At 38.7% G+C, this 24,765-nt stretch overlaps 1 protein-coding gene across 1 annotated transcript; it reads left to right on the top strand.

Annotated features, from left to right (window-relative positions):
- Nucleotides 1-541: 541 nt before the first annotated feature.
- Nucleotides 542-8,795, top strand: LOC104524578 (ras-related protein Rab-3B; the record flags this gene model as incomplete). The annotated part of the gene is made up of 5 exons (XM_010167506.2): nucleotides 542-583; nucleotides 1,283-1,415; nucleotides 4,643-4,724; nucleotides 6,631-6,745; nucleotides 8,694-8,795. Coding segments are annotated over exons 1-5 (474 nt in total), but the record flags the coding sequence as incomplete, so codon positions are not given.
- Nucleotides 8,796-24,765: the final 15,970 nt, after the last annotated feature.

Genomic DNA, 24,765 nt, shown 5'->3' with positions numbered 1-24,765 from the left:
GTACAGGTTCTGTTGGATTGCTGGTGATAAATGCACTCTCTATAAAGATGAGTGCAGGTACTGAAGAACACATATGTACAAACATGTTAAGTTAAGAAAAAGAAAAAACAACTCTGTAGAGAATTTCTAAGTTTCCCTGGGAAGGTTCAAGTCTCAACCAATAGGCATCCCCTATGAGGGGGAAGAGAGGCTCAGCCCGTCAACTGGTCCCAGAAGTTGGTGATGGTTCATGATGGGATCCTCCTGACTTGTCTGCGATAGAATCTTCCGTAACATCCCCCCTCTCTTAGGCCATTTTTGTGCTATTTTCTTACTTTCAGGTGGAACTTGAGTCACTCTAATCATACACACTTTTATTATAACTGGTGTAAAATTTTCTTGTTTTGCTTTTAAAGGTCTAGACCAGAGGAAATTTAGAGCGCATGCTCAGTGAGGGGTGGTCGCACCTTAGAGGCAGGTAGCTTTTGGGCTGGAGGTATAGTTTAGCATTTTAATGACATTATGATGAGCCAAGTTCCACTGAGGACACAGTTTTGGCAAAATGATGGGAAACTGCTGGCTCAGGGTAGCAACCATGCAGCTCGTGAGTTCCACAGCACCATCAAATTCCCCTTTGCTCTGCACAGAGCCTGGCTGTGGAGTCTCCACTCAACACTCCCTGTTGTTTCTCTTGGAGTCAGTGACTCTGTGGTCACAGGCTGTATCCAGGGAACCACCATGGAATGGATTTCTTGCGCACCAACTGCACTCCACCCTGAAAGTTTCCTTCACGCTGTACCTTCTCTTGAGATGTAGGTATAGATAGATCTCTAATTCACCTCCAGTAATAATTTCATAGTGGCAGAGAGAAGAATTTAGTGATAGATGGCATAAGCCAAAGAATTCTGACTTTGCTTCTGTTGTCTAGGTGAAGATGTGCTGTTTCCTCTGTGTCATTGGTATAGGATGAAAGTACTGAGCAAAGCTGTGTGAAACTTTATGGGTTTTGATTTACAGGGATCAATATAAACTGTCTTCTTTTGGCAATTTCATGCATTTTTTAATGCAGTCTCATGTCAAGGTCCATATTCAGCTCAACCCAAATCATACACATGAAATGATCTAGAATCAGACATCTGGAATGCTGAGTTATTTTAAGAAACAGAATATTGCTTTATGAGTAGTGGAGAACATGATAGGATGAAATCTCTTTCCCATCTCAGTTAGCTTCAAGACAAGACAAATTGGAGGGGCGACAGGATTTCTAGAACAGTTGGAGACTAATGTTTGCTCTTACTTGAAGGAGGAGAGAATAAACTCTGTCCCAGACCGCTTATTCAAGATTATTTTTGTGGGCAATTCGAGTGTTGGAAAAACATCATTCTTAAGGCGATTTTGTGAAGATCGTTTTTTCCCAGGCACAGCTGCTACCGTAGGTAAGTTTAAGAAACATTATAACTATTATTATTTTTCATCCAACAGTACTTAGCAGCTTCTACTGAGATCAGAACCTGTGTTGTAAAACAGAAACATACAGATGTTGCAAAAGCCATTATCCCAAAAGGGAGTAGGACATGCAAAGTGAGTTCTAAACTAGGAAGAAGATAATTGATGAAAAGGTTTCAGAGTAGATTCCATACTGAAATCCTGGGAGCACTGAAATAAATCAGAAAAATCCTATTGATTTCAGTGAAGCTAGAATTTGGATATGATATCTAAATCATATAACTAGAATTGTTTTAAAGAGAAAGTAGACTATCTGAATTATGTTTGATGATTTAGCATTATACTAAGCACCAAAGAAATGTGTTGGATCAGTGTTTTCAAAGCCAAACATTTCAAGGCCTATGTTGTACTTATATTGCCTGAAGTGCTAAAGCAAAGTTTCAGAAGTCAGACATATAATCAAGGTACAAAACCTGTAAATATAGGTTATTGCAATGCAGCTGAGTTACAGTAAATGAACAGATTCGTTATACTTGGTCTGCATTTAGGCCTTATTTATTCTGCATATATGAAATAAAACTTGTTCACATTAAAAGGTACTTAAATTAATGGATTTCTCTTGCATTTATGACAACCTACGAACATTCAGGTGAGCAGTTGCTGTAGCTCCCTTGACTTATGGGGTAGATAGAGACATCTGAGTTTAAATTTCTACTGATCTGTTATGTTGAGTGTCTAAGTTCACATTAGAGTCAAGGAAGATATAAGATCTTAGCATAGGGAATAGGGATTTAAATTAATTTTGGCAATATAATTATTTCACGTGACCATCAGCTGCTGCTTTGGAAGAGAGCAGGTCTCCTGGGTGTCCTGCCAGATTGAAACACATTTTGAATACTGAATGGCATCTCAGATAGCACTAAGTGCCTGTGAGCAGAGAGCTGCATTCTACCCTGCCATCCTCTCCAAATCAATGCAGTTAGAGGAGCCGAGGGACCAATTAATCCTTGATGCCTACATCAAGGTGAATTTAGTACTTTCTTAGACTCCTAGTTCTTCATTGACTAGATCTTCATTAGCTGTAATGGGAGCCTATATGCAACTGTCTACATTTAAGAGTGGTGCTATGTCTTATCCATGTTGTCATGTAAAGAATCATAGAATCATTTGGTTGGAAAAGACCTTTAAGATAATTGAGTCCAACCGTACCTGTCCACTACTAAACCATATCTCTGAGCACCTGGTCTACCCATCTTTTAAGTACCTCCAGGGATGGTGACTCAACCACTTCCTTAGGCAGCCTGTTGCAGTGCCTGAGAACCCTTTCAGTGAAAATTTTTTTCCCCATACCCAATCTGAACCTCCTATGGCACAACTTGAGGCCAGTTCCTCTTGTTCTATCACTAGTTACTTGGGAGAAGAGACACACACCCACCTCACTAGACCCTCCTTTCAGGTAGTTGTAGAGAGCCAGAAGGTCTCCCCTCAGCCTCCTCTTCTCCAGGCTCAACAACCCCAGTTCCCTCAGCCACTCCTCATAAGACTTGTTCTGCAGCCCCTTCATCAGCTTAATTGCCCTCCTTTGGACACGCTCCAGTGCTTCAATGTCCTTCTTGGAGTGAGGGGCCCAAAACTGAACCCAGCACTTGAGGTGCGGCCTCACCAAAGCTGAGTACAGGGGAAGGATGACTTCCCTGGTCCTGCTGGCCACGGTGTTTCTGATACAAGTCAGGATGCTGTTGGTCTTCTTGGCCACCTGGGCTCTCTGCTAACTCATATTCAGCCAGCTGTTGACCAACACCCCCAGGTGCTTTTCCGCCAGGCAGCTGTCCAGCCACTCCTCCTCAAGCCTGTATCATTGCATGGGGTTGTTGTGACCCAAGCGCAGGACCTGACACTTGGCCTCATTGAACCTCATACAGTTGGTTGCAACCAAGTGATCCAACCTGTCCAGATCCCTCTGTAAAACCTTCCTACCTTCAAGCAAATCACCACTTCCACCTAGAAGTGGAAGTGTGTCAACCTTCTAGAGAAGGTTGATACACTTCTCTAGACTCTGAGGTCTTACACAGTGTATGCAATTGCCTGGAGCTTTCAGAGGAAAAGCACAGGAATATGTCTACCTTTTCGTCTTTTGGCTGGTCATCCAGTGTTCTTGCAAAAGTGATGCAAGAAAGTATTTGTCATAGCTTTGATTTAGTTTTCACATCAATGAGTTTCACAGGTGTGGACTGTGGCTGGCAAGATACAGACAGCTGAAAAGTCAAGTGAACACCTGAAGAGTGTTCTCATTGAATTTCTACAGAATAGGTCAAATATCTTTTTTTGACATACAAGCAATGAATATATCCTCCATCCAGATTTCTTAATTGCCCATTGAAGGAACATGGGCTTGGATGCTTCTTGATTAATACCTGCAGTAAAAATCCCACTGATGTGGAAAATGGACCCAAATAAATTGTTGATGACTTACTATTGCACCTTCCAACCTGAATTATTCTGTGATTCTGTGATTCTATGATACAGTACAGTGCGATACAAGAAAATACAGGTTGTCATTAGGAGGAGGCAGTGACTGATTAAGGCTCTAATTATTGTTATAAATATCTGGAAGATACTTATATCATCACACTTTAGGGGATTTGGAAGAGGATTAATTTAAAATATAGATAAATGATTTTTTTGTCTCACTTCCATTTAGCGACATAAAAATTAGGGGACTAACCTAACTGTAGTCAGCTCATCTCTTTCTGTATTCTGAAGAGGGGAAGAGGTTCTCCACATATTCAGTCCGTATATCTTCAGCATTTATTTTAGGTTCCAGTGTCCCCCTTAGTGTGATGCCTTGTGTTTTTCCACTAACTGTAGAAGGTGCCTATGTAGCTAGCTCAGACTAAACGCTGCAATTTCAAACAACTGAAGTTATACGGCATGAATTCCATGCTTAGATTGCTGTGGATTGTCAAATGCAGGTACCCTGATTTGGAAAGTTACTTATCTTACAGCATTTACAAGATTCAACTACTCTGTTAACAGTCAGTATTTTATTACTGAAGAACTTCTGGCAAATAAAAGCTCTTGTTGTTCTCTGATGGACAATTTTTAATGTAGTATCTATCTTGTTGCCTTTCTGGAATTATTGCTGTTGGCTGGAGCAGGTTTTCAAAGGTCAAACTGAGCATATAAAGAGACAACCTACCTTGTATTTCTGTTACAGGTGTGGATTACAATGTAAAAACCATCACAGTAGATAATACTCAGGTAGCCCTGCAACTCTGGGACACTGCTGGCCAGGAACGGTGAGAAACATTCTTTTGTGGTTTAACCGGGTAGTCAGCTAAGCACCACACAGCTGCTCGCTCACTTCCCCATCCAGTGGGATGGGAGAGGGAATCAGAAGGGTGAAAGTGAGAAAACTTATTGGTTGAAATAAAGATTGTTTAATAATTAACAAAACCCAAAACCGCTACCCGCATAAAACAAAAACAACAGTAAAGAGGAAAAGAAAAAAACCCCAAACAAATAAAACAAGTAATGCAAAAAACCCCAGTTGCTCACCACCGACAGATTAATGCCCAGTGAGTCCTTGAGCAACTGCAGCCTCAGCCAACCTCCCTCCCCATGGTTTTATTGCTGAGCACAACGTCATATGGGATGGAATATCCATTTGGTGAAATGGGGATGGCTGTCCCAGGTGTGTTCCCCTCCCAACTCCTTGTGCACCCCAGCCTGCTCACTGGCAGAGCAGTCTGAGAAGCAGAAAAGGTGTTGATGCTGTGGAAACACTGTTGAGCAGTAAACAAAATGATGTGTTACCATCACTCTTTTCATCACAAATCCAAAACATAGCTCTATACAAACTGTTATGATGAAATTTATTCTTTCCCAGCCAAAACCAATATACATTCTAAGGTTTTGCTTACCTGAATCATTTATCTGAAGATTAGTAAGCATGGACCTAATCTTGCTTCTCAGGAGAGGAACAAATATAGGAGTATTCCTAACAGAGCCAGTGAATGCACAGTTTAGACCCTTCCCTAGCAGCAATAACATGCTGATTTGGTGCTAAGTGTCCGTTGAAAAAAAAGCGATTCTTACTAAAGCTTTTTAAAGTTTATTACTACACAATTTCTTTAGGAGGAAGTCTGATTTTAAAATGTACTTAGAATTATTTCTATAGCAGAAAATACCTTAATAGTTAAAAAGGGTTTTTTTTTCACCAAAACAATCCCATAGTAGTTTAAGATCTCCCACGTTTTTCTAAATTTTCAGTGGTAATTTCCTTCCCTATCTCCTTCTCTATTGTGTAGTTTTCTATTACTAAAAGCAAGATAATGATGATCTATGTTTGATCAACTTGAGGCCATTTCCTCTTGTTCTATCACTTGTTACCTGGGAGAAGAGACCAACTCCCACCTGTCTACACCTTCCCTTTTGGTAGTTGTAGACTGCGACTACCTGAGAGGAGGGTGTAGCGAGGTGGGGGTCGGTCTCTTATCCCAGGTAACAAGGGATAGAACGAGAGGAAATGGCCTCAAGTTGCACCAGAGGAGGTTTAGAATGAATATGAGGAAAAACTCCTTCACTGAAAGGGCAGTCAAGCATTGGAACAGGCTGCCCTGTTCTACAGGAAGCTTGGCAAAGTAGCCTCAAACAGAAATGTAACTAGCTTTAGGCAGAGCACTTTGTGAGGGGGAAATCTCCGCTCCAAGCTTAAAATGACAGAGAATGGGAGAAGGTGAGATGTACGCAGCTGATGATCCAGACTAACCCAGAATCAATTAAAGAACTTTTCCAAACCCTTTCTTTCAAAAAATATTTTTTACTAAGAATTTATTTGCTGTTGCAGTAATTTGTGGTACTAGTGTCCTCCAAGAATCTTCAGCTGGATGTGAAAAGGAGATGATTCAAGAATGAGATTGCTTACTACAATTCATAAGAAGCCTCACCTTTTAAAAGGATCTGCAGTGAGGATCAGTATTACGGTTTCCCCCTTGTCTAGTTTATGGAATTTTTAGACTACATATGAAGATCAAATTAACAGGGGTTTAACCCTTACTAAGACTAGATGATTAAAGGAATCTCTATGGCAACATCTTTCTTTGGCAGGGGACAGGGGTGGGCAGGGATTGCTATAAAATTGTACTTATATTGCCAGATTGCTACTTCTGTTGAAGAGAGCTAAAACCAAGTTCTTCCTTGTAGGTACCGAAGTATTACCAAGCAGTTTTTCAGAAAAGCTGATGGTGTCATTGTGATGTATGATATAACAGCAAAAGACACATTCACAGCTGTTAAGCAGTGGCTGATAAGCATCGAGGTAACATGACAGAACTTTAAATCTAAACTCCAGCGTCATTATTTTCTACCTTTTTCTGGACAGGGAATATTAGGAAGACACAGAGAGCAGAATGTTTCTTGTGTTGTCACAGTTAGTTATATTTTTTGTTAGTGATTTTGGTCTGCACAGTTTCCAGTAAAGCTATTTTTAGAATCTCTGTATCTATGAAAATAATCAGAGTTCCATGGTTTTAAGGAATTAAAATGAGTGGTGGGCAAAGCCCAGCATACAGTCTCGGTTTCTTATAGTAGTTACCTAGTTGATGACTCCCATTGGATTACCGCTAGCACTGGGAGCTGCTTTGGATCTTATGAGGAGCGTCTGAGGGAACTGGGGTTGTTGAGCCTGGAGAAAAGGAGGCTGAGGGAAGACCTTCTGACCCTCTGCAACTCCCTGAAAGGAGAGTGTAGAGAGGTGGGGGTGTGTCTCTTTTCCCAAGTAGCAAGTGACAGGACAAGAGGAAATGGCCTCAAGTTGCACCAAGGGACATTCAGATTGGATATCAGGAAAAATTTCTTCAATTAAAGGGTTATCAGACACTGGAATGGGCTGCCTAGGGAAGTGGTTGAGTCCCCATCCCTGGAGGGATTTAAAAGATGGGTAGATGAGGTGCTCAGAGATCTGGTTTAGTAGTGGACAGGTACGGTTGGACTCGATGATCTCAAAGGTCTTTTCCAACCAAATGATTCTATGATTCTATGATGATGCTCTGATGATCACTGATCATCACTAGCAGTTTGACAACCAAGTCTATAGCTCATGGGAAATTGACTGTGTTGTGAAAATGAGCCATAAACTTAAAGCTATTGTATCTGCAGCAGTGGTCAGACAGTTCTGTTTTCCCGGGGATCATCCTTTCAACCATATGAAAACAAAATCAGAGCCCGTGCCACTGAACGGCTTCAGTCAATTCAAAATTCTCCTTTTTTTCTCTTGGTATATCTCTGTAGCTCTTAGACAACATACTGAGAGTGCAAGCAGCTGAAATTTACTTGTGGCCAAAAGAAAAAATAAAAGTAAAACTGAGGCTGCTGCTGTAGAGGACTGAGTCGCTAGAAAGAGCAAAGTATGACTGCCTATTTGCTCGCTATTGCAGTGTATTGCTACTGAAAAAATAGGAGACAAATTGGTATGTGGAGTTCATGTAGTCTGATCTTGTTGGGCATGTGTTCTAGTAAAATACACTTTTTTTCCGTAATGGACAGTAGTTGGCTTTGGGAGTAGAAATTAGGACTTATTCACTGAAATATTTCCAAACAGGTGTAGTTATTCCTCATCTGAGTAGCTCTACTGAAGTAATAGTAGCATGAATTTTGTAAGTACAAACCCTTATTAAATATATGATCTGAATAAATCAGTGATTGTTATCATTCAGTATGGTAAAAGCTAGAGAAGAATTCCAGGTTTTGATCCATAAAAATCAAATACCGTGGTAAAAATATTTTTCCAAGCTGTAATAGCTCACTCATCTTTACTGACTAATTTTGTTTGCTACAAACTGTTGCTAAGCGCGGTCAGGTCCATCTACTGCTGCAGCATTTAGCCTACTTAAGGCATGTACTCATTGTGATAATTCTAACCATTTTCAGAATGAATTTTGATTTGTGCCTGTTCTGTGTCTCTCTCCACTACTTTATGTAATTTATTTGGCATAATTGTACCCAAATGTTGTCATTATTTTCCTGTCCATGTAATTAGAAAAGCTGTGGCTATAAACATGCAAAGTCAGAGCCTGTAGTTTCCTCTCTCCCATTTTAATATAGAGGCTGATGAGCTTCTGTGCTGTTATTAAAAAATGCCGTTAGTGCATTAGTTGCCTTAAATGCCTTGTTGCAATGTGACATTTATTAGTTTTTATCCTCCTGATCTGTGATTTTTTTTTTTTAATTACAGTGCCTCAGTTGAGATTTTTTCCTTTGTTCTGCAGGAGACAACTGGGGAGAACATACCTGTGCTTTTGTTGGGTAATAAAACTGATAACGAAAAGGAACGTGAGGTCCCTATGGGAATGGGAGAGCATCTTGCTAAGGTACTATACCTGGAGGGGAAACCCTTACAAAACTTGAAGGTGAATGTTTTTAAATGGAGTCTGAATGTGTCTAAATTCATAGAAACACAGATTAATTTTAATCAAAGAAGTATTTTTAAGGATTAGGAACCCCACCACACTCATCAGTTCAGCTATCAGTAATGTAAGTGCTGATAATTATAGCAGTCTAGATGAAAAAACAAAAAGTGATTGGTGCAAAAAATATTTAAGAATTCACTCTCATTGTCTCTCCTCTCTATCTCTTCCTTCTCTCTTTTTCTTTGTTTCCTCCCTCTTTCTTTCCTCCCTTCTCTTTTTTCTCTCTTTTCTCTGTGGATGGACTCTTAACAGAGACATAATGTGGGGACCTTTTCTCCCTCCTACCTCCGCCAAAATCACAGGAGACCATCTGTTACTCCTATGGTAGGAATAGAAAACATGTTTACTTTTAGTAACCTTCCATCAAGGAGATAAAATAAGTAGAGTTAACAGTCTGCATCTACCAGAGCGCTCATAATGCATGGGCCATAATTTAAGCATTAAGGCACTGCAAATAGCAGATAATAATTTATATTCCTGTGTACCATGCTCATCAATTTTTCCTTTGAATCTCTCTATACAATGAATATAGTTTGAACACCAATGCCTCCAGAATATTCCTTTATTTGGAAATAAGTCATCCCAATTTTCCTGAGAAACTAAATGAGTTGGTAGGAATTTACCTGAGTTAAACAATATGCTGGATTTCACGTGTGTACTTGTTTCTCCTTTGAAAACAGATTTACAGCTCTGCTTGCTCTTAACCAAAAAGGATATTTTCAAAATTTGAAGTGCAGCTGAGTTGTTCTTTGTTTACAGGAAAGATTGCTGCTAGACACCTCTCTATAACTGAGAGAATTAGGGCAAGATCTCTTTTTATCTTATTTTGATTATTCATGCAGCCTTTTACAAGCATACCTCCATGTTCAGGTCTGTGTCCATTATTTTGTTTTTATAGGAGAACAATATCAGACTTGAACTTCATCCCTTCATCCCTGCTTTATTTTCTTGTATGATGGAGATACAGATAGTTTTGAGACCCTGGCGGTTAGGAGGGACTCCGGGGTGTAACACCGAATCTTTTTGTGAAAAAACAAATGACAAAGAAAAGCTAAATGGACAGAGTAGGTGTCTTACATGTCATTTAGCTCTCTTAAAAAGTTGTATTAGTGAAACAAAGATGAATCATTCTAATATATAGAAATCACAGCCCACCTGGCCATTAATTCCAACATGTCATGCAAGAAAATAAAATGTTTTGCATAGGTAAAACAAAGAGAGTTGTCAAATTAAAGATGGTTATAATCAAATGAATGGATCTGAATGACTCATTTGAATGTTTGAATGTGCTGCCTGAGGTAGCTGAGGAAGGGAATGATTAATGACAATGGATTCATTGAAAAGCAGTGTAGATATAATTAAATTATAGCAATTTGCATACTGAGCTAATAATAACCAGGAATTTTAATGAAACATTAATTCTTGCTAAATAGTCATATAATTCCTATTAAACCACATACCACTGTCTCTATTAGTGAATGCAGTTGAGTTACTTATTTTGTGAATAATCCCATGAATTACTCACAAATGATCCAAAATACACAGGACTACATACAAATAGGTACCACCATATTTGGTGAAAACAACCCTAAATCTGTTCTCATGTAGACAAAGAACCAGGTTAGCCTGTTGACCCTGAAATCCAACAGTCTTTATGGACTGTTTCAAGGTCTCACAGGATGGGATCGTTTTTACCTATTTTTTCTATAGTTGGAGGGGAATGTGTACTTTGAGAGGGCATCCAAGCCAGCTGTATTAACTTTTGCTTGGCTTCAATCCCACATCTTACAAGTCAGCGTACTACAAATTCGGTCAGAAACCCAAGGGCCCCCATTACAATGCACTTATCACATAACTTCTTTGCAGGGCAGGCAGCATAGTTCATTATTAAAAGGAAGAATGGCAGCCTGGGGGAGTCCCTTCAGTTCCTTGTTGATACCATTCTGAGAGAACATCCCCTTCTGCTTAAACAATGTGACATTGAACAATAGTTACACATCAGCTGGGACCAGTCAAGTCTGTAGCAGATTTGAGGCGCCGAGTCCTAGCAATAGGGTAGATAAGGGAGTGATGCCAGAATAAACCTGTTTTTTGGAGACAGGAGCGTTGCAAGCAGGCCAAGAGATGAACTAAGTGTACACAAAAAGTTCAACTAAAGTGCACAGTGAGAAAAGTTTCAATGACCACCAGAGGACCCTGGAAGACCAACAAGAGACTCCAGTGCACATGTGAAAAGGATATTTACATATATTAGTGGGTTCCTGGAAATGTAATGAATATGTTAATAATTTCTTGGAAAAGTAAAGAATATGTATGTTTTGATAGTATAAAGCTTTTGTAGAGAGATGAGTTGGTATGCGCAATAGGTCAAATGATCCTCTGTGCATCCGGTGCCACAATAAAGAACGCCGGCTTCTTCACAGTGCATTGGTGTTAAGAAGTTCATTCCTAATTTCAGTGACATTGTCATTTGAGAAGACTAGTAATTGCAGTATGATACTCTGGGAATGGGGGAATAGCATGAGAATAGGGATTCTGGAAGGCATCATAGGGAACAACAAGGCTATGATGAAGCTGATCTGTAGTTGCATGAATTAAAGAGTAAACATTATGATGGTAACGAGAATTTTGCAGTATTGACTTTGCAGGGAGAAACAGCAAACAAAATGTTCACATGCAGTACAAGAATGACTTGATGGAAAACATGTAAAACTCTCTTGATAGAGCTACTGAGAGGATAAAGAAAAGGTGAGAGAGAAAAAAAAAAGAAAAAAAGGCAACTGACATTTTTAGCAGAGCATCTGGAAGGAAAACTCCATTTAACAAATTTCTGGTTAGCTTAGCTTGATCAAGAGTTCATATGGGCAGAGCAAAAATGCAGAGAGTATTCAGATCATATGGCAGGCATGCAGGAACACCAATGTTCTGTTCGAGTGGATGAGAGCAACCACTGCCGATTATTTAAAGAAAATGGCTTATGATAGAGGTGCTGCTCAGGCATTCAGGCAGCATGATTTTATTTTGTCCCTGCACTGACTTCCTGAATGATCTTAAATAGGTCAATAAATCCTTCTCTATCTCTGTTCCTTAACTATAAAATAATAATGCCTTTGTCTGCCTTGACTTTGCAGACTATGTTTGCTTCATGAGATAAGGACTGATAGTGTGTGTTTATACAGTGTCTCCTTTATCAACCTGTCAGTCCCATTGCTATACAAATAGTGATGGTGAGGGAGCTGTTCTTCTCGCAGTGATACCACCTTCCAGGACAGAAATTGCCCAGCTCCCTCTGGTGATTATTCCTTTTCCTCCCTGTTCTTTGGATGTCTGCTGATTTGTGTGTAACTTTTGAAAATGAAGTAATTGCCAGTGGTCTCCCAGGTTCAATAGTTAATTCCTGGATGGATATGGATGGCATTTCCTGGCTTATTCATTATATGTGTCCTGCCTTCTACTGCTTTAAGGAAACTTCAGAGGAAAGTTTTCTTAAAACTTTCTTCTTTCTCTTAAAGTTTTCTCCTTGGTTCAAAGGAATGACACTTTGCATTTCCTGTCTGACTCCCCCTGCAGGGAAGGATCTACTTGCCAGAGTGACAGAAATAAGCAATTAATATCAATTGAGTTTAACTTGTTATCTTTCAGCAAAAAGAATTTGCCCTACCCATGGAATTTGATGAAAAATCCATTCAGATCCATGCCACCATAAATTATGTCATCACTGAGAGTTCTCCTCTAGTGAAATTCTGTTGTATGTGGTTAAGATGTAAGAGTTGTATCACTCCCTGCTTGACTGACATAAAGTAGCTAGATACTGACCACAGAGGGTGTTCTATTAGAGTTCTGATGAGCTGAGCAGAAAAAAAAAAAAAAAAAAAAGAGTGTAAATTTTCTTTCAGACTTCTTTTTGGGTAGCTAAGCAAGAAATTTGAGCTGGTCAAATTTTACCTTCAAATTTTTGGAAGGATCCAAGAGGATCATAGAAGTACAAGGTTTACATCATTGTAAATATTATACAGAACCCTCTTTTAAAAAAAAAAATCAATAAAATATCCATCCAACACTAACATTGCCTGATATCTTCTCTGCTCCTTTGTGCTTCTCTGGCCACCCAGAAATTACTACAAGTGGTTCAATCCTGATGTTCATTAGAACAAACCTCATAACCATTGACAACATATTCAAAACTGACATTTGAGAACACTGAAGCATTTTTAGAGCTGCTAAAACAAACTACGATATTTATGAAACTTTTTTCTCCACTTTTTGTCTTTGAAATTTCATGAAGATGATAAAAATTTCAAAAAAAGCTCTGCAATTTTGGAAGCATGATATATTTATAAAAAAAAAAAAACAACCAAAAACCCAAACCCAAACTGAAATACCTTTAATGGGAACTTTTGAAAACTGAACTGTGTCTTATTAAGGGTGGTTAAATAAGTACAAACTCAATAACCTCACAGGCAGTGTAGGTGAACTTCAATGTAGTATCTTGTGACCGTAGTCAGCTGTCTGTTTTGGAGAGAGTAATCTACCATTCCCTCTCCAACTTCTCTTGCTGCCAAGTCAGGCTTTTGTGCAGATGATCTCTTGCATTTATTGTGATAAGGCTTCAGCTGAAGTGCTGAAAATGTTTCAGGGCTTGATCATTTATCCATTGCTCTTAATTGCAAAGCTCCCAGGGGCTACAAAACCAAAGATGCAGGCTGACTGCAAAAGAAGGTGTAGAAAAATTTTACAAGTACAAAAAATGAAATTTGTTGTTAATTTGGTTTTTTTTTTCTGAGGTTTTTAACTGTGTCACTGAAATCAGGAATGAACTTCTTAACACCAATGCAGTGTGAAGAAGCCGGCGTTCTTTATTGCAGCAATGGATGCACGGGGGATCGCTCCGCCTATCGTGCATATCAACTCTTCTTTACAAAAGCTTTATCAAAACATGCATATTCACTACTTTCATTACTACATTTATTATTAACATCTTAATTATATTTCCAGGAACACATTAATATATGTAAATGTCCTTTTCTCATGCGTACTGGTTGTCTTCAGGAGTCCTCTAGTGGTCATTGAAACTTTTCTCACTGGGCCCTTCATCTGAACTTTTCTTCTGCTCATGCACAGTTCATCTCTTGGCCTGTTTACAACATTTCTGTCTCCATAAAACTGGTTTATTCCAACATCACTACCTTATCTACCCTATTGCTAGGACTCGGTGCCTCAATCTGCTACAAACTTGACTGGGCCCAGCTGATATGTAACTGTCTTTCAATGTCCCATTGTTTAAGCAGAAGGATATGTTCTTTAGGAATGGTATCAACTGGTCATTTGCTGGAAAATATTGGTCTCAAACTGTTGAACACAGAAACTGCTGCTGAAGCTTTTCAAGATTTTTTAAAACAAAGTCACTGGAATTATTTTCACCTGCTTTTTCAAGTACTCAGTGATGTACTAATTGCCTCATCATCACAATGAAAGTTCCCAAGCCTTCAGCACCTTACAAGGCATGTGTACGTTTGAACCTTTGAGAGATCAAGCTCTTAGAGCAGGAGCCATAGTATAGAACAGATATCTGCTAAGAAAAGCATATGGTTGTTTGGGAGGCATGCTTGGACTTTTCTTTTTTACTCTTTACTGTTAGCTCTAGAATTAAATCCTCCTTTTTCCTAAGATGATCTAGTTCTGTTTCTTTATTTGCATGTTTCAGTATGTCTCTGTTGCTTTTTTTAAAGCTGGAGTGAGATATTGTGCAAAATTAATTTAAATGGTCTTTCTGTTTGATTCTAGGATTACAATTTAATTTTCTATGAATGCAGTGCATATTCTGGGTACAATACCAAAAAATCTGTGCTTCACTTAGCTAGGTAAGAAGAAAACACAATTTATGAGTTTGATATGTGCCTGACTTCCCTGTCACTGATTGTTGTGGGTAGACAGTAAGAGTAAGCTGTGCACTCCATTCGTAAGAGAGATATTAATAAAGTGTTTATTGATATAAAATAGTGCATTCACAAAGTTCAAAGGTTAATGTGACATTCATTTAACAGGATTCGATGGTGAGAATCACTGGATTATTTACTCTGCACAGAGGACAGGGTCAGACAGAACTGTCAGGGAAACCCTCCCATTGAGTCACAAGGTTTTGGAAAGGACCCCGTGGCTTTCTAAACTCCTTCTCAGAGAGGAGTCCAGGTGCAGCTAGATCCAAACATAGTCCTGGAGTTGGTCAACGGTTTATATCTAAAGGTTTATATATATATATGCACAATCAATCCTTTCTATCACTCAGCTCAGATTTTGCAGTTTAGCAGCTGTTGGTCACTTACCGAGGATCTGTTGCAGCAAGGAATCTCTCAACTTTGAGGAGTAAACTTGAGAAGCGTCCCTATTCCAGGGGAGATCCTGGTGTGCAGGAGAGCTCCATGGACTCCTGGGCTGCCCACTATTCATGGAGTAAGATGATTGACCTATAGTCATATTTACATACCAGCCGTATTTTGGTCAGTGCACACTCAGCAAGCCCCATGCTGTTGGAGCAAATTGCCCAAGACAGTCCTTGCGTATTGTGTTGTTATCTGTCTCAGCTGAGCTGAATGCAGCTATCATGACCAGAGAGCATCCATGATGGTCACCACTGGTGGTGATCACTTGAACAGGGTTACAGGAAATAAAGATCAGGTGGGGAAGCAGGGAGAGCATACCATCACACTGATGGTAGAGTGAATTCTGTTTGTTAAATCAGTTTGACAGGAACTTACTATGATGAAATATTTGTTCCCTTTAAACTGGTCTGTAGCCTGACCCTGTTGCTCCAACCGAGCAGTTGTTCAGGTTTGTAAAGAGTCTTATGTAAGCTAGGGAAGCTCTTGGAAGACTCAGAAACACCAGAATGGTTGCTAAGAAAGGTGAGGGCCTGGGATGTTTTGGTAGTTTTTGCAGGCCATCATTGTTGGAGGTTTAGAGAAATATCTTTGGAAATGGATGCTGGAGTCCTCACAGCAGAACTCTGGATGTGCTTCTTCCTTCTGCTCATGACAGCTCAAATCCTGCTCTCTGCCTGAGGGCTCAGAGAAAGAGATAAGTGGATTTTTGAAGTTATATAAAGGCTAGGGGTGAAAATACAGGTAAATCTGTCCCCTCTGAACTACTTACAGAGGTGAAAACACCAGTAATGAATTGGCAGATCTTTCCTATTGCTACTGAAGTTAGTGAAATTTTGTGACTGTGTCAGGTAATTGATAAATGTCTAGGCAGCCAGATGTGGTTTTGTTTTGCTTCAGCCTTAAAAATAACAAGTGAAAGTCACTGTTTTGAGTCTCCGTAATATAGAATAAGAGCTAACAATCTGCACCAACTACATTTTTCTAACTAAATGAACAAAGGCAGTTTTGTGATGGAGCTACCCTAATTCTATTTTCTTGTTTGTTAGTTCACAAGATTATGACATTTTCTGTTAATCTCTTGGCAATTTTATAGGCTTGGGGGAAATGGTTTTGTCATTATTGTTTTGATCTCTTATGGGTATTACTGACTTTTTTCTCAAAAGTATTGTTTCTTTCTCCAGGATTTTAAAGGAACACGAAGATAAAGTGAAGGAGAAAACCATTGAACTTCAATCCGATGTGAATAAAAAGTCTTGCTGTATCAGGCCATAAAATACTCAGACAAGTTTAGACAGGAGTCAGACACTTTACACAACACTCTATACAACACTACATGGCACCATCAGATTTGCTTTATCTTCCAAATATTTCTTTTGAGTGTAGGTGTAAGTTGTATGCTCTGATCTTCTCTTTTACAAATATGGTCTTTAGTTAATTGACAATGTACTTGCAGCAGTAACAGTCTTTTATTCTGTTTGATGCCTAACACCACTGAATCCTGCTTTGTGATCAGGCTTGAAGGAGCTGCCATATTATTAATAATAAGAAATAATTTTATAGGAAGAAAACTGCTTGGTGTGTGAAGTAAATTCTTCCTGGTGTGGATGACCTATCTTCTGAATACTTCTGTTTATTTCCAGTTCTTTAAAACCTGATTTTGTACTGACCATGGTTGCAGCTTTTTAAAAATGGAAATAGGTGGCTGGTTGGTTGTTAAAAGCCACGCATCAGCAATTGCAAAGCATAAGGGATATTGTAAAGCTTTGTGTGGAATATGCATGAAAAAAGGATCGAAGAACTATGAAGATTTAAATTTTAATAGCATTAACTCATTGTTGCATATAGGTCCTTGATAAGAAATCCTTCCTCCCCCTTAGATGTGATGAATTAGGTATGTTTAGACAGTCACTGAGGTACCATACAGCCTTTCTTGAGCTGTTGCCAAATCACCTGGCGTGTTTCCATGGTGAGGTGGTGCTATATCTAACTTAGTTTCCAGAAACAGTAAAGTCATGGTAGAGCAGTGCTTTACTCTGGCAAGTTAGCATTGCACATAGAGCAAATCAGCTGCACTCCTCACCATATTTGACATGGCTGCATTGCTTTGTGTTGCAGAACTTACTCTGAACCTCTGTTTGGCTATGGTTGTCCTCTCGAAGTCCCAAAGCAATCTGTGGCTAACTTGAACATTCAAATCAATTAACTGTTGTTATTGCTAGTCAAAAACTCATAACCTACATAGCAAGGTCATTTCACTGGTGTAGCTTGTTGTAGTACAAAGCATATGGATTTTGTACAAACAGTTCTTGGTCTCCAAAAGTGTCACAGAAGGTTTCATGCCAGATGATGGAGGCAGAATTTTCAGAAATAATAGATCTTCTTTTGAGGAAGGTTTGGAGAAAATTTACAGCATTTAAGGACTGAAAAATCTCACTAAAGTTCAGTGAAATATTGCTCTCTTTAGCAACATTAAGAAAAAAATTCCTCCTCATGTACCTAAATACATGACTGATTTTTCAAAAGCATCTGCCACACAGCATTTCCCTTTGGTTTAACCAGGGCCAGATAGCACTGAGATACAGTGTTTGAGAAGTCAAACTCATTAGGGACATGTTTTAGAAAATCATTGCCCACTCTGGCTCATAAGAAACCCAAATGTCATAATTACTTCTAAGAGCCTTTGTAGCACATAAATGAAAATCAGAAACTTAAGAACGAGTCACCCAGCCAGCACATGATCAACAATTATTCCTGTTGGTATCTGGCTTCACTGCATCCAGCTATTGTGGTAAGCATTCGAGAATGATTATTCATGATGGTGAGCTTGTTGGGAAAGTGAAGCCCATGGCATAATTTATTTCATTAAAATATCAAGGAAAACTGTACATTTTATTATATGAGACTGTTACAGACGTGTTTTCAAACCATTTTCTCAATGTTTAAAAAAAGTTACTTTTCATTTGGATAATGAATCAATTTAAAACTAAAGATGAAAGTTAATGAGTAGCCCAATAAGTAACTCTATTTTGGGATATAAACTTTGCCAGTAATTGATTTTGCTCCTGGGATTTCAGTCTGATCAAAGGTGTTTTTCTAGTGCCAAGAACTACATGATAGAGATTTGCAAACTTTCCCCTACAGCAATTCCTGTATCTGTTCCAGCACACAAATGCCCTTTCCTATGAGTTGGGATCCAAACACGACCCCTTTCCCTATCACATAGAATAACCAGGTTTTTCCTTCTGTCAGGAATGATGGATGGACCAACTGGCCCAGGATGAGCTGATGTTTAGGTGTTTTTCCTTTGTTGATTCCTGAGAGTCTGCTTATCCAGATGAAAAAACTCCCCTTGCTTCCAGTGATGTGCTTAAGAACCCCTAAACCTCAAAAGGAGAAAAATGAACATCCATTAATGAAAATCAGGAGGCTTTCTGTTCACTTCCCAGGGTTGCTTCTTGAAGTTTTTACTGGTTGCGGAGGTATGAGTCACCTGGTTGATTGTTGCATGTCCATTATGGAAATCTTCGCAGAGTTGAATCACTTGTTTTCAGTCTTGGCTGGAGTTGAACTAATGCGAGCCTCTAATTTAAACCTCAACAAAAACAACTGTTTATCCCAATTCCAATTGGGGAAGAAGTGTCATCAGTTTAAATATTGGCTTTGCTAATTGACTTTCCCCCTGAGGTACAGTGTTTCCTACCCCATCAATATCAGAACTGGCAATATTTCTTCCAGCCTCTGCCAGCCTCAGGAAGACAGCTTGAAGGATTAATTTCAGCTTTGCTACCACTGACACTAGCCCCACAAAACTCCAAATTCGGATCCTGAATTTTTTGTTCCCTGAAGTTCATCTTGAATTTAGAGGAAGGTGACACATGAGGTGGATCTTTCTTATGTGATAGGATCATTTTTATTTGGATGTCTTTCAGTGAGCACTGAGACCCTGCTAGTAGGATATACACAACTTGAGGGTAGACAGTGTTAAGGAGCAGCTGAATCCTGGGACAAAGGGGATTTCATAATCTACTGGAGCCAAATCTGGTGCGATCTAAGACCCAGGAGGTGTCTCCCATATCAGACTGATAGCTAATCATGATCCTAATCATTTTATGAGGAAAGTTGTTCATCCTTATTCCAAGAAAATGAAAGAAAAGTGCTTTAAAACACCAGTGATGAACTACACTGCAAACAGTATCTTTTACTGCTGAATTACAGTTTAATTCCATTCTACATAGATACCATGTGATACAATCCCTAGACCATAATCTTTAGACCATTAAGAAAATGGAGGCACCGGACAGTTTTTACGAAGGGAAAATCAACAGAAACAGGTTTCTAAAAAGTGAAAAGTTGACAAATATAGGCAAAATACATCTTCAAGTATGCTTTATTTGCAGGTGATTAAAAAAAAATTGTAGGCAAAAAACTAGTCAATCTTACCCAATACATGATGGAACATGACTTAGTGCCTAATGCCAGGCAGACTGGAAAATGGGTAGATAGGACCAGTGATGCGGTTTTTGACAAATTACATATGATTAAGTGGTCAACGTCCATATAATAAAAAGACTTGTCACGTATGCATGAAGAATTATAAGCAGTTCATATTTTAACTATAAGCAGAAGATATTGTAAGAAAAACAAGAGGTGTAAGGGGATGGGGAAGTTACAGAAGCCATAGACATTTTTTGAAGACATTAACTTGTTCCTGCAAATCACTGCACTCTTGAGAATAGTATTTGCAATTTAAAACTTATCTAAAACATCACCAAAAGGAAACACTAATTCCTATTTTTTAAAAAATTATTTTATATTAAGAATGTTGCAAAGAACTGAAATATGGCATGGCCAAGAAACATGAATTACCCACCAGTTCAGAGATTTTGCATTCATCACATTTAAATACTAGATGTCTGAATTCAGAAGGTCTCATGCAAAATCCAGCTATAAAAACTCACCACAAAATATTTTCAAGGATTAAAAAGCTAATGTTTTTTAAAGCTCTGACAGACATCCAGTTGTGAAGGTGAATTTTAAAACTAATGGTCCACATTTTCCAGAGGACATTAAAAAAGATAGTTGAACTTTCTGTAAATGCCCAGCTCTTATCTACACTTTGCATGGAATATTTACCAAAGCTGTAACTTTGGACAGTTAATGGAATATATGACTGCCTAGAGTAGTGCCAGAGGTAACATCATTATCTTTCCATAACTCCATATGAGAATTAAATAATCACAAAACAAATTCCTATTATGAAATTACTTTTTTTCTCATGTACAATATATATATTCATTTATATTGAATATAAGTCCAGTAATACTATCACAGTAATGTGCTGTAGTGGTCTTTCATAGTGAGAAAACTGCCCTAATCATCTTTAACATGCAAAGCTTGGAAGAACCAGAAATTCACAGTAAGTAGCACAAGTTGTATATGCATCTTCTGCCATCCTAAGATTAACCAGAACACTCAAGATTGTTGCTTATTTTTCCTATATGTTTGACAAAAGCTACAAGTCTGTATACTGTACATTCACAGTGGGATCCCAGCCCCCTGTACTATCTGCAAGAAGGATGAAGTGACCACCTTCTATCAGAGTAAACATTCTCATATTTAATATAATAATCTTGTGAACAGTTGGTCCTAGGTTGAAGTTCAGCAGTTCAGGACTTGATAAAAATTCCCCTTTTCATCTCTCTGAAAGGTTTCTTGCTAGCGCATTTTGTAGTCATTAGATACTGACATTTCACATAGCTGTCCTTTAAAATCCAGGTCTACTGTGAAATCCAGGTCACGCTGTAAAAAAAGATTTAAATGCAACACGTAAATAAGGCCATAAGTTCAGTGTATGAATTCAGTTATCATTGCTCGGATTGAAAAGACCTGCTGATTCAAGAGATACCTACTGTGTTTTCCAAATTCTTTGTTTTTAAATGTTGCTACCACTGAAAATGCAGGATATGGGATGTGTATAAGCATGCACCATGCAATCTATGTTTAGTGCATATCTGTGTATTCTTCTTAAGGCTGATTTATGTCCTGGTTTAAACAAGGAAGCCTCTGAAATCATATGTATTCTATAACACTTTTTAAAGGATATCCCCCCTTGAGATGCTCTTAATCTAGGGTAAAGGCCTTTCACTCTAGGAGTTAGTCCAGAATAGATCTCGTAAACTTCCCATTGTAGCAGAGCCCTCAGTCATTCTTTATCTTAAAATGATTTTTTTTTTTTTTGAAAGAGTTCCTACATAGCCCTACAAAAAGAAGTTCTCTCTCTACAAGCTTTTGAAAGGCTTCACATTTGAGAAGAACAGAGCACTAACAAATCCTTTTGAACCAAAGTGGTCTCTCTGTCTTATGATTACTATCAAGAACACATCAATTTTAGCACCTAAATCTGCATTCAAGTTCTTACTACTCTGTGAACAAATTTGAAATATTTTCTTAATTTTTCCCTCAAGAGAAAATTGATACATTCAACCCAAAAGAAAATGTTCCAGTCCTGCAAGGACAACATATAGGTGGGAAACAGACTATTTTCCTCTACTTTCATAGCAAGCCATAGGTTCAGGAGTGAATGCATTTATTTTAATGCCAAGTTTATTTTGTGTTTATTTGTTCCCTATATCAACACTACTATGAAAACCATATCCAATCTGTATTTGGTCTAAAAAGTAATGCATGAAAGGAGGGCAAGGAAATGTTAAAATTTGCTGCAGTTAATAAATGCAACATTTCAACAATTACAACAACTGCATGGATGGATTATAACCAAGTTATTTTAATGACTGCATGTTGTAATAGAAAATGAAGAGATTCTGCTCAAGGATTTTGGCAGAAAATGGTGCTACTGTTTCTCCCAGAAGCCATACTTTTCATGTCTTGCTTTCATGTAAAGGCATGGGTTGTCCATCAGGCATTTAATTCTTACAAGTTAAAAGAAGCACTGAATAACTGACGTACTTGGTGAGGGGTTCAGCCCATAGCAGAGAAATGGAGGAAATTTCCACCAGTCATGATAGCACGATAGCCATCATGCTTTAGCTTCAGTCTGAAATAAAACATCCGACTTTTCTGTGGAAAGCCACAATTTTTAAACAACCATATAACTTGATTAGTGAGTTCAAGTACATTTATCAGTGAGTTCATACAGATGTTCATCTGAAATCTGTTATTTAATTTCCTAAAGGAGAGTTCTCGGGCACTGAGTAGGAAATGTGGCTATAGATGTGGAACTGAAGTACTTACTCTTGATCATCCTATGTTGGCAGAAGAGATCTTACCACTGATTTTAGTGTCAGTATGAAGAGGCCCTTGCCTACTTGTGTCACAAAATGTGAGCCAAGCTGATTGCAGAGGGCAGCTGGCTTGGTGATGCAGTTGACTCATTTCTTCCTTCCCATGCTAGCTTGTTTGCAGGCTGAGTTCTGTAACACTGGCACTGCATCATCACAGTGATCACCAGCTTTGGTGAAGCTGTGACTAGAGGTCTTAGTACTAAACATTAATTTAGAGCCTTTAGCATGCTCATTGTTTTACCTATATGCATTTTATTTACTGTTGATTACAGTTTGTAATCAATAGAGTGGAATTAGAATCAGTGATGCTGACTCACCACGTTTTTTGCATTTGGTTTCATGGAAATAGTCCCATAGATTTCTTCTCCTCGTCTCACAGTTAAATAGTCCTCTAAGTAGAAGACAGTTTGCTTCCAGTGAGTATAGGGAGCATCAGGTGCTAAAAAATATATATAGGCATTATTTATAGAAATTTCATCATTGTCTTACAAATCAAATGAAGACTTTGGAACAATTGGAGTAAGTCTTTCTCCTCATAGAATGCTTTAACTTATATACTATATTAGCAGATTACTTACAACAACACAATTCTATTGACTGTTAGTGAGTTGTATTCTGATTTTTACTGGAATATGTCAGATGTGAATCACACCCGGCAAGAAGGATTCCACAGAGCAGGTTACTGGGCATGAGAGGTGCTTTTTTGATGCTTTTCTTTCAACTCATACACATCCAAATTGGGGAAACCTTTACCACAAAGTGATTTGAAAGTCAGAAGTCTAAATTAGTTAAAAAGAAAATTGCACAAAACCATGAAAGGAAGGTTCATCAAAAACTATTAATCACAATGACACAGATGAAACCTTTGATCCCAGAACAGCAGATTTTATTGTTTCCAGGAGGATACAGCTGGGGAAAAGGCACTTGCACCTTGACCTGTTTTGGGACTTTTTGATGGCATATGCAATTGGCAATTTGCCAGAGATGGATACTGGTGTAAATTAATTTCTAGTCTTGCTTAGAACAATCATTTTGATGGCCTTCTCCTATTTCAGGTTTTTATTTTACTTATTTGATTTCTGGTTTAAATTCAAATCTTTGAGAAGTACCTAATGAACTTGCATTGCTTACTTCTCGTCCCTAGCATTCTTGCAGTTAAGAGCATCTAGGAACATAAGAATAGCTGTACAAGTTTGGAGACTTCTTGACCTGGGAAAAAAGCCTCTGATACACTTATTTTAATTCCATTTGTTTCCCCAATCACTTTTTTTGATGCCCACTGTATTGAATCATGCTAATAATATCTTAACACTGCTTAATAAAACAGTGATCTCATTTCATTTCAACATCAATATTTTAAATAATATTTGTCTTTAGAAATTGTCTGTGACTGGGGAAATAATAAAGCTTTATAACCATCAGGACAGGAATTTTTAACAGTTCTTTTTTTTTCCAGAATTCTAGAATCAGAAGACTGATACAACAGTTCATTACATTTCTGTCCAGTTGGCCCAAGCAATAGGATGGAGTTGTTTGGTTCCAGCTATAGGACTTTGCATTTGGCTTTGCTGAATCATGGAATAATGGAATAGTTTGGTTGGAAAAGACCATTACAATCATCTAGTCCAACTGTAAACCCAGTATTGCCAAGTTCACCACTAAAGCATGTCCCCAGGTACCACATCTACACATCCTTTAAATACCTCCAGGGATGATGACTCCACCACTGCCCTGGGCAGCCTGTTCCAATACTTGACAACCCTTTCAGTGAAGAATTTTTTCCTCAGATCCAACTTAAACCTTCTTAAGGCCGTTCCCCCTTGTCCTATCACTTGTTATTTGGGAGAAGACACCAACACCCACATCACTACACCCTCCTTTCAGGTACTTGTAGAGAGCAATAAGGTCTCCCGTCAGCCTCCTCTTCTCTGGACCAAACAATCAGTTCCCTCAGCCACTCCTCATAAGACTTGTTCTCCAGGCCCTTCTCCAGCTCCGCTGCCCTTCTTTGTGCACGGCTCAATGTCTTTCCTGTAGTGAGAGGCCCAAACTGAACACAGTACTTGAGGTGTGGTCTCACCAGTGCCGAATACAAGGGGACAATCACTTCCCTGGTCCTGCTGGCCACACTGTTCTTGATACAGGCCAGGATGCCACTGGCCTTCTTGGCCACCCGGGCCAACTGCTGCC

Source organism: Antrostomus carolinensis, unplaced genomic scaffold (assembly GCF_000700745.2).
Source record: "Antrostomus carolinensis isolate BGI_N321 unplaced genomic scaffold, ASM70074v2 scaffold4575, whole genome shotgun sequence".
Taxonomy (NCBI): domain Eukaryota; kingdom Metazoa; phylum Chordata; class Aves; order Caprimulgiformes; family Caprimulgidae; genus Antrostomus; species Antrostomus carolinensis.
The sequence above is the reverse complement of the archived record's forward strand: the minus strand, read 5'-3'. Positions and strand labels throughout refer to the sequence as shown.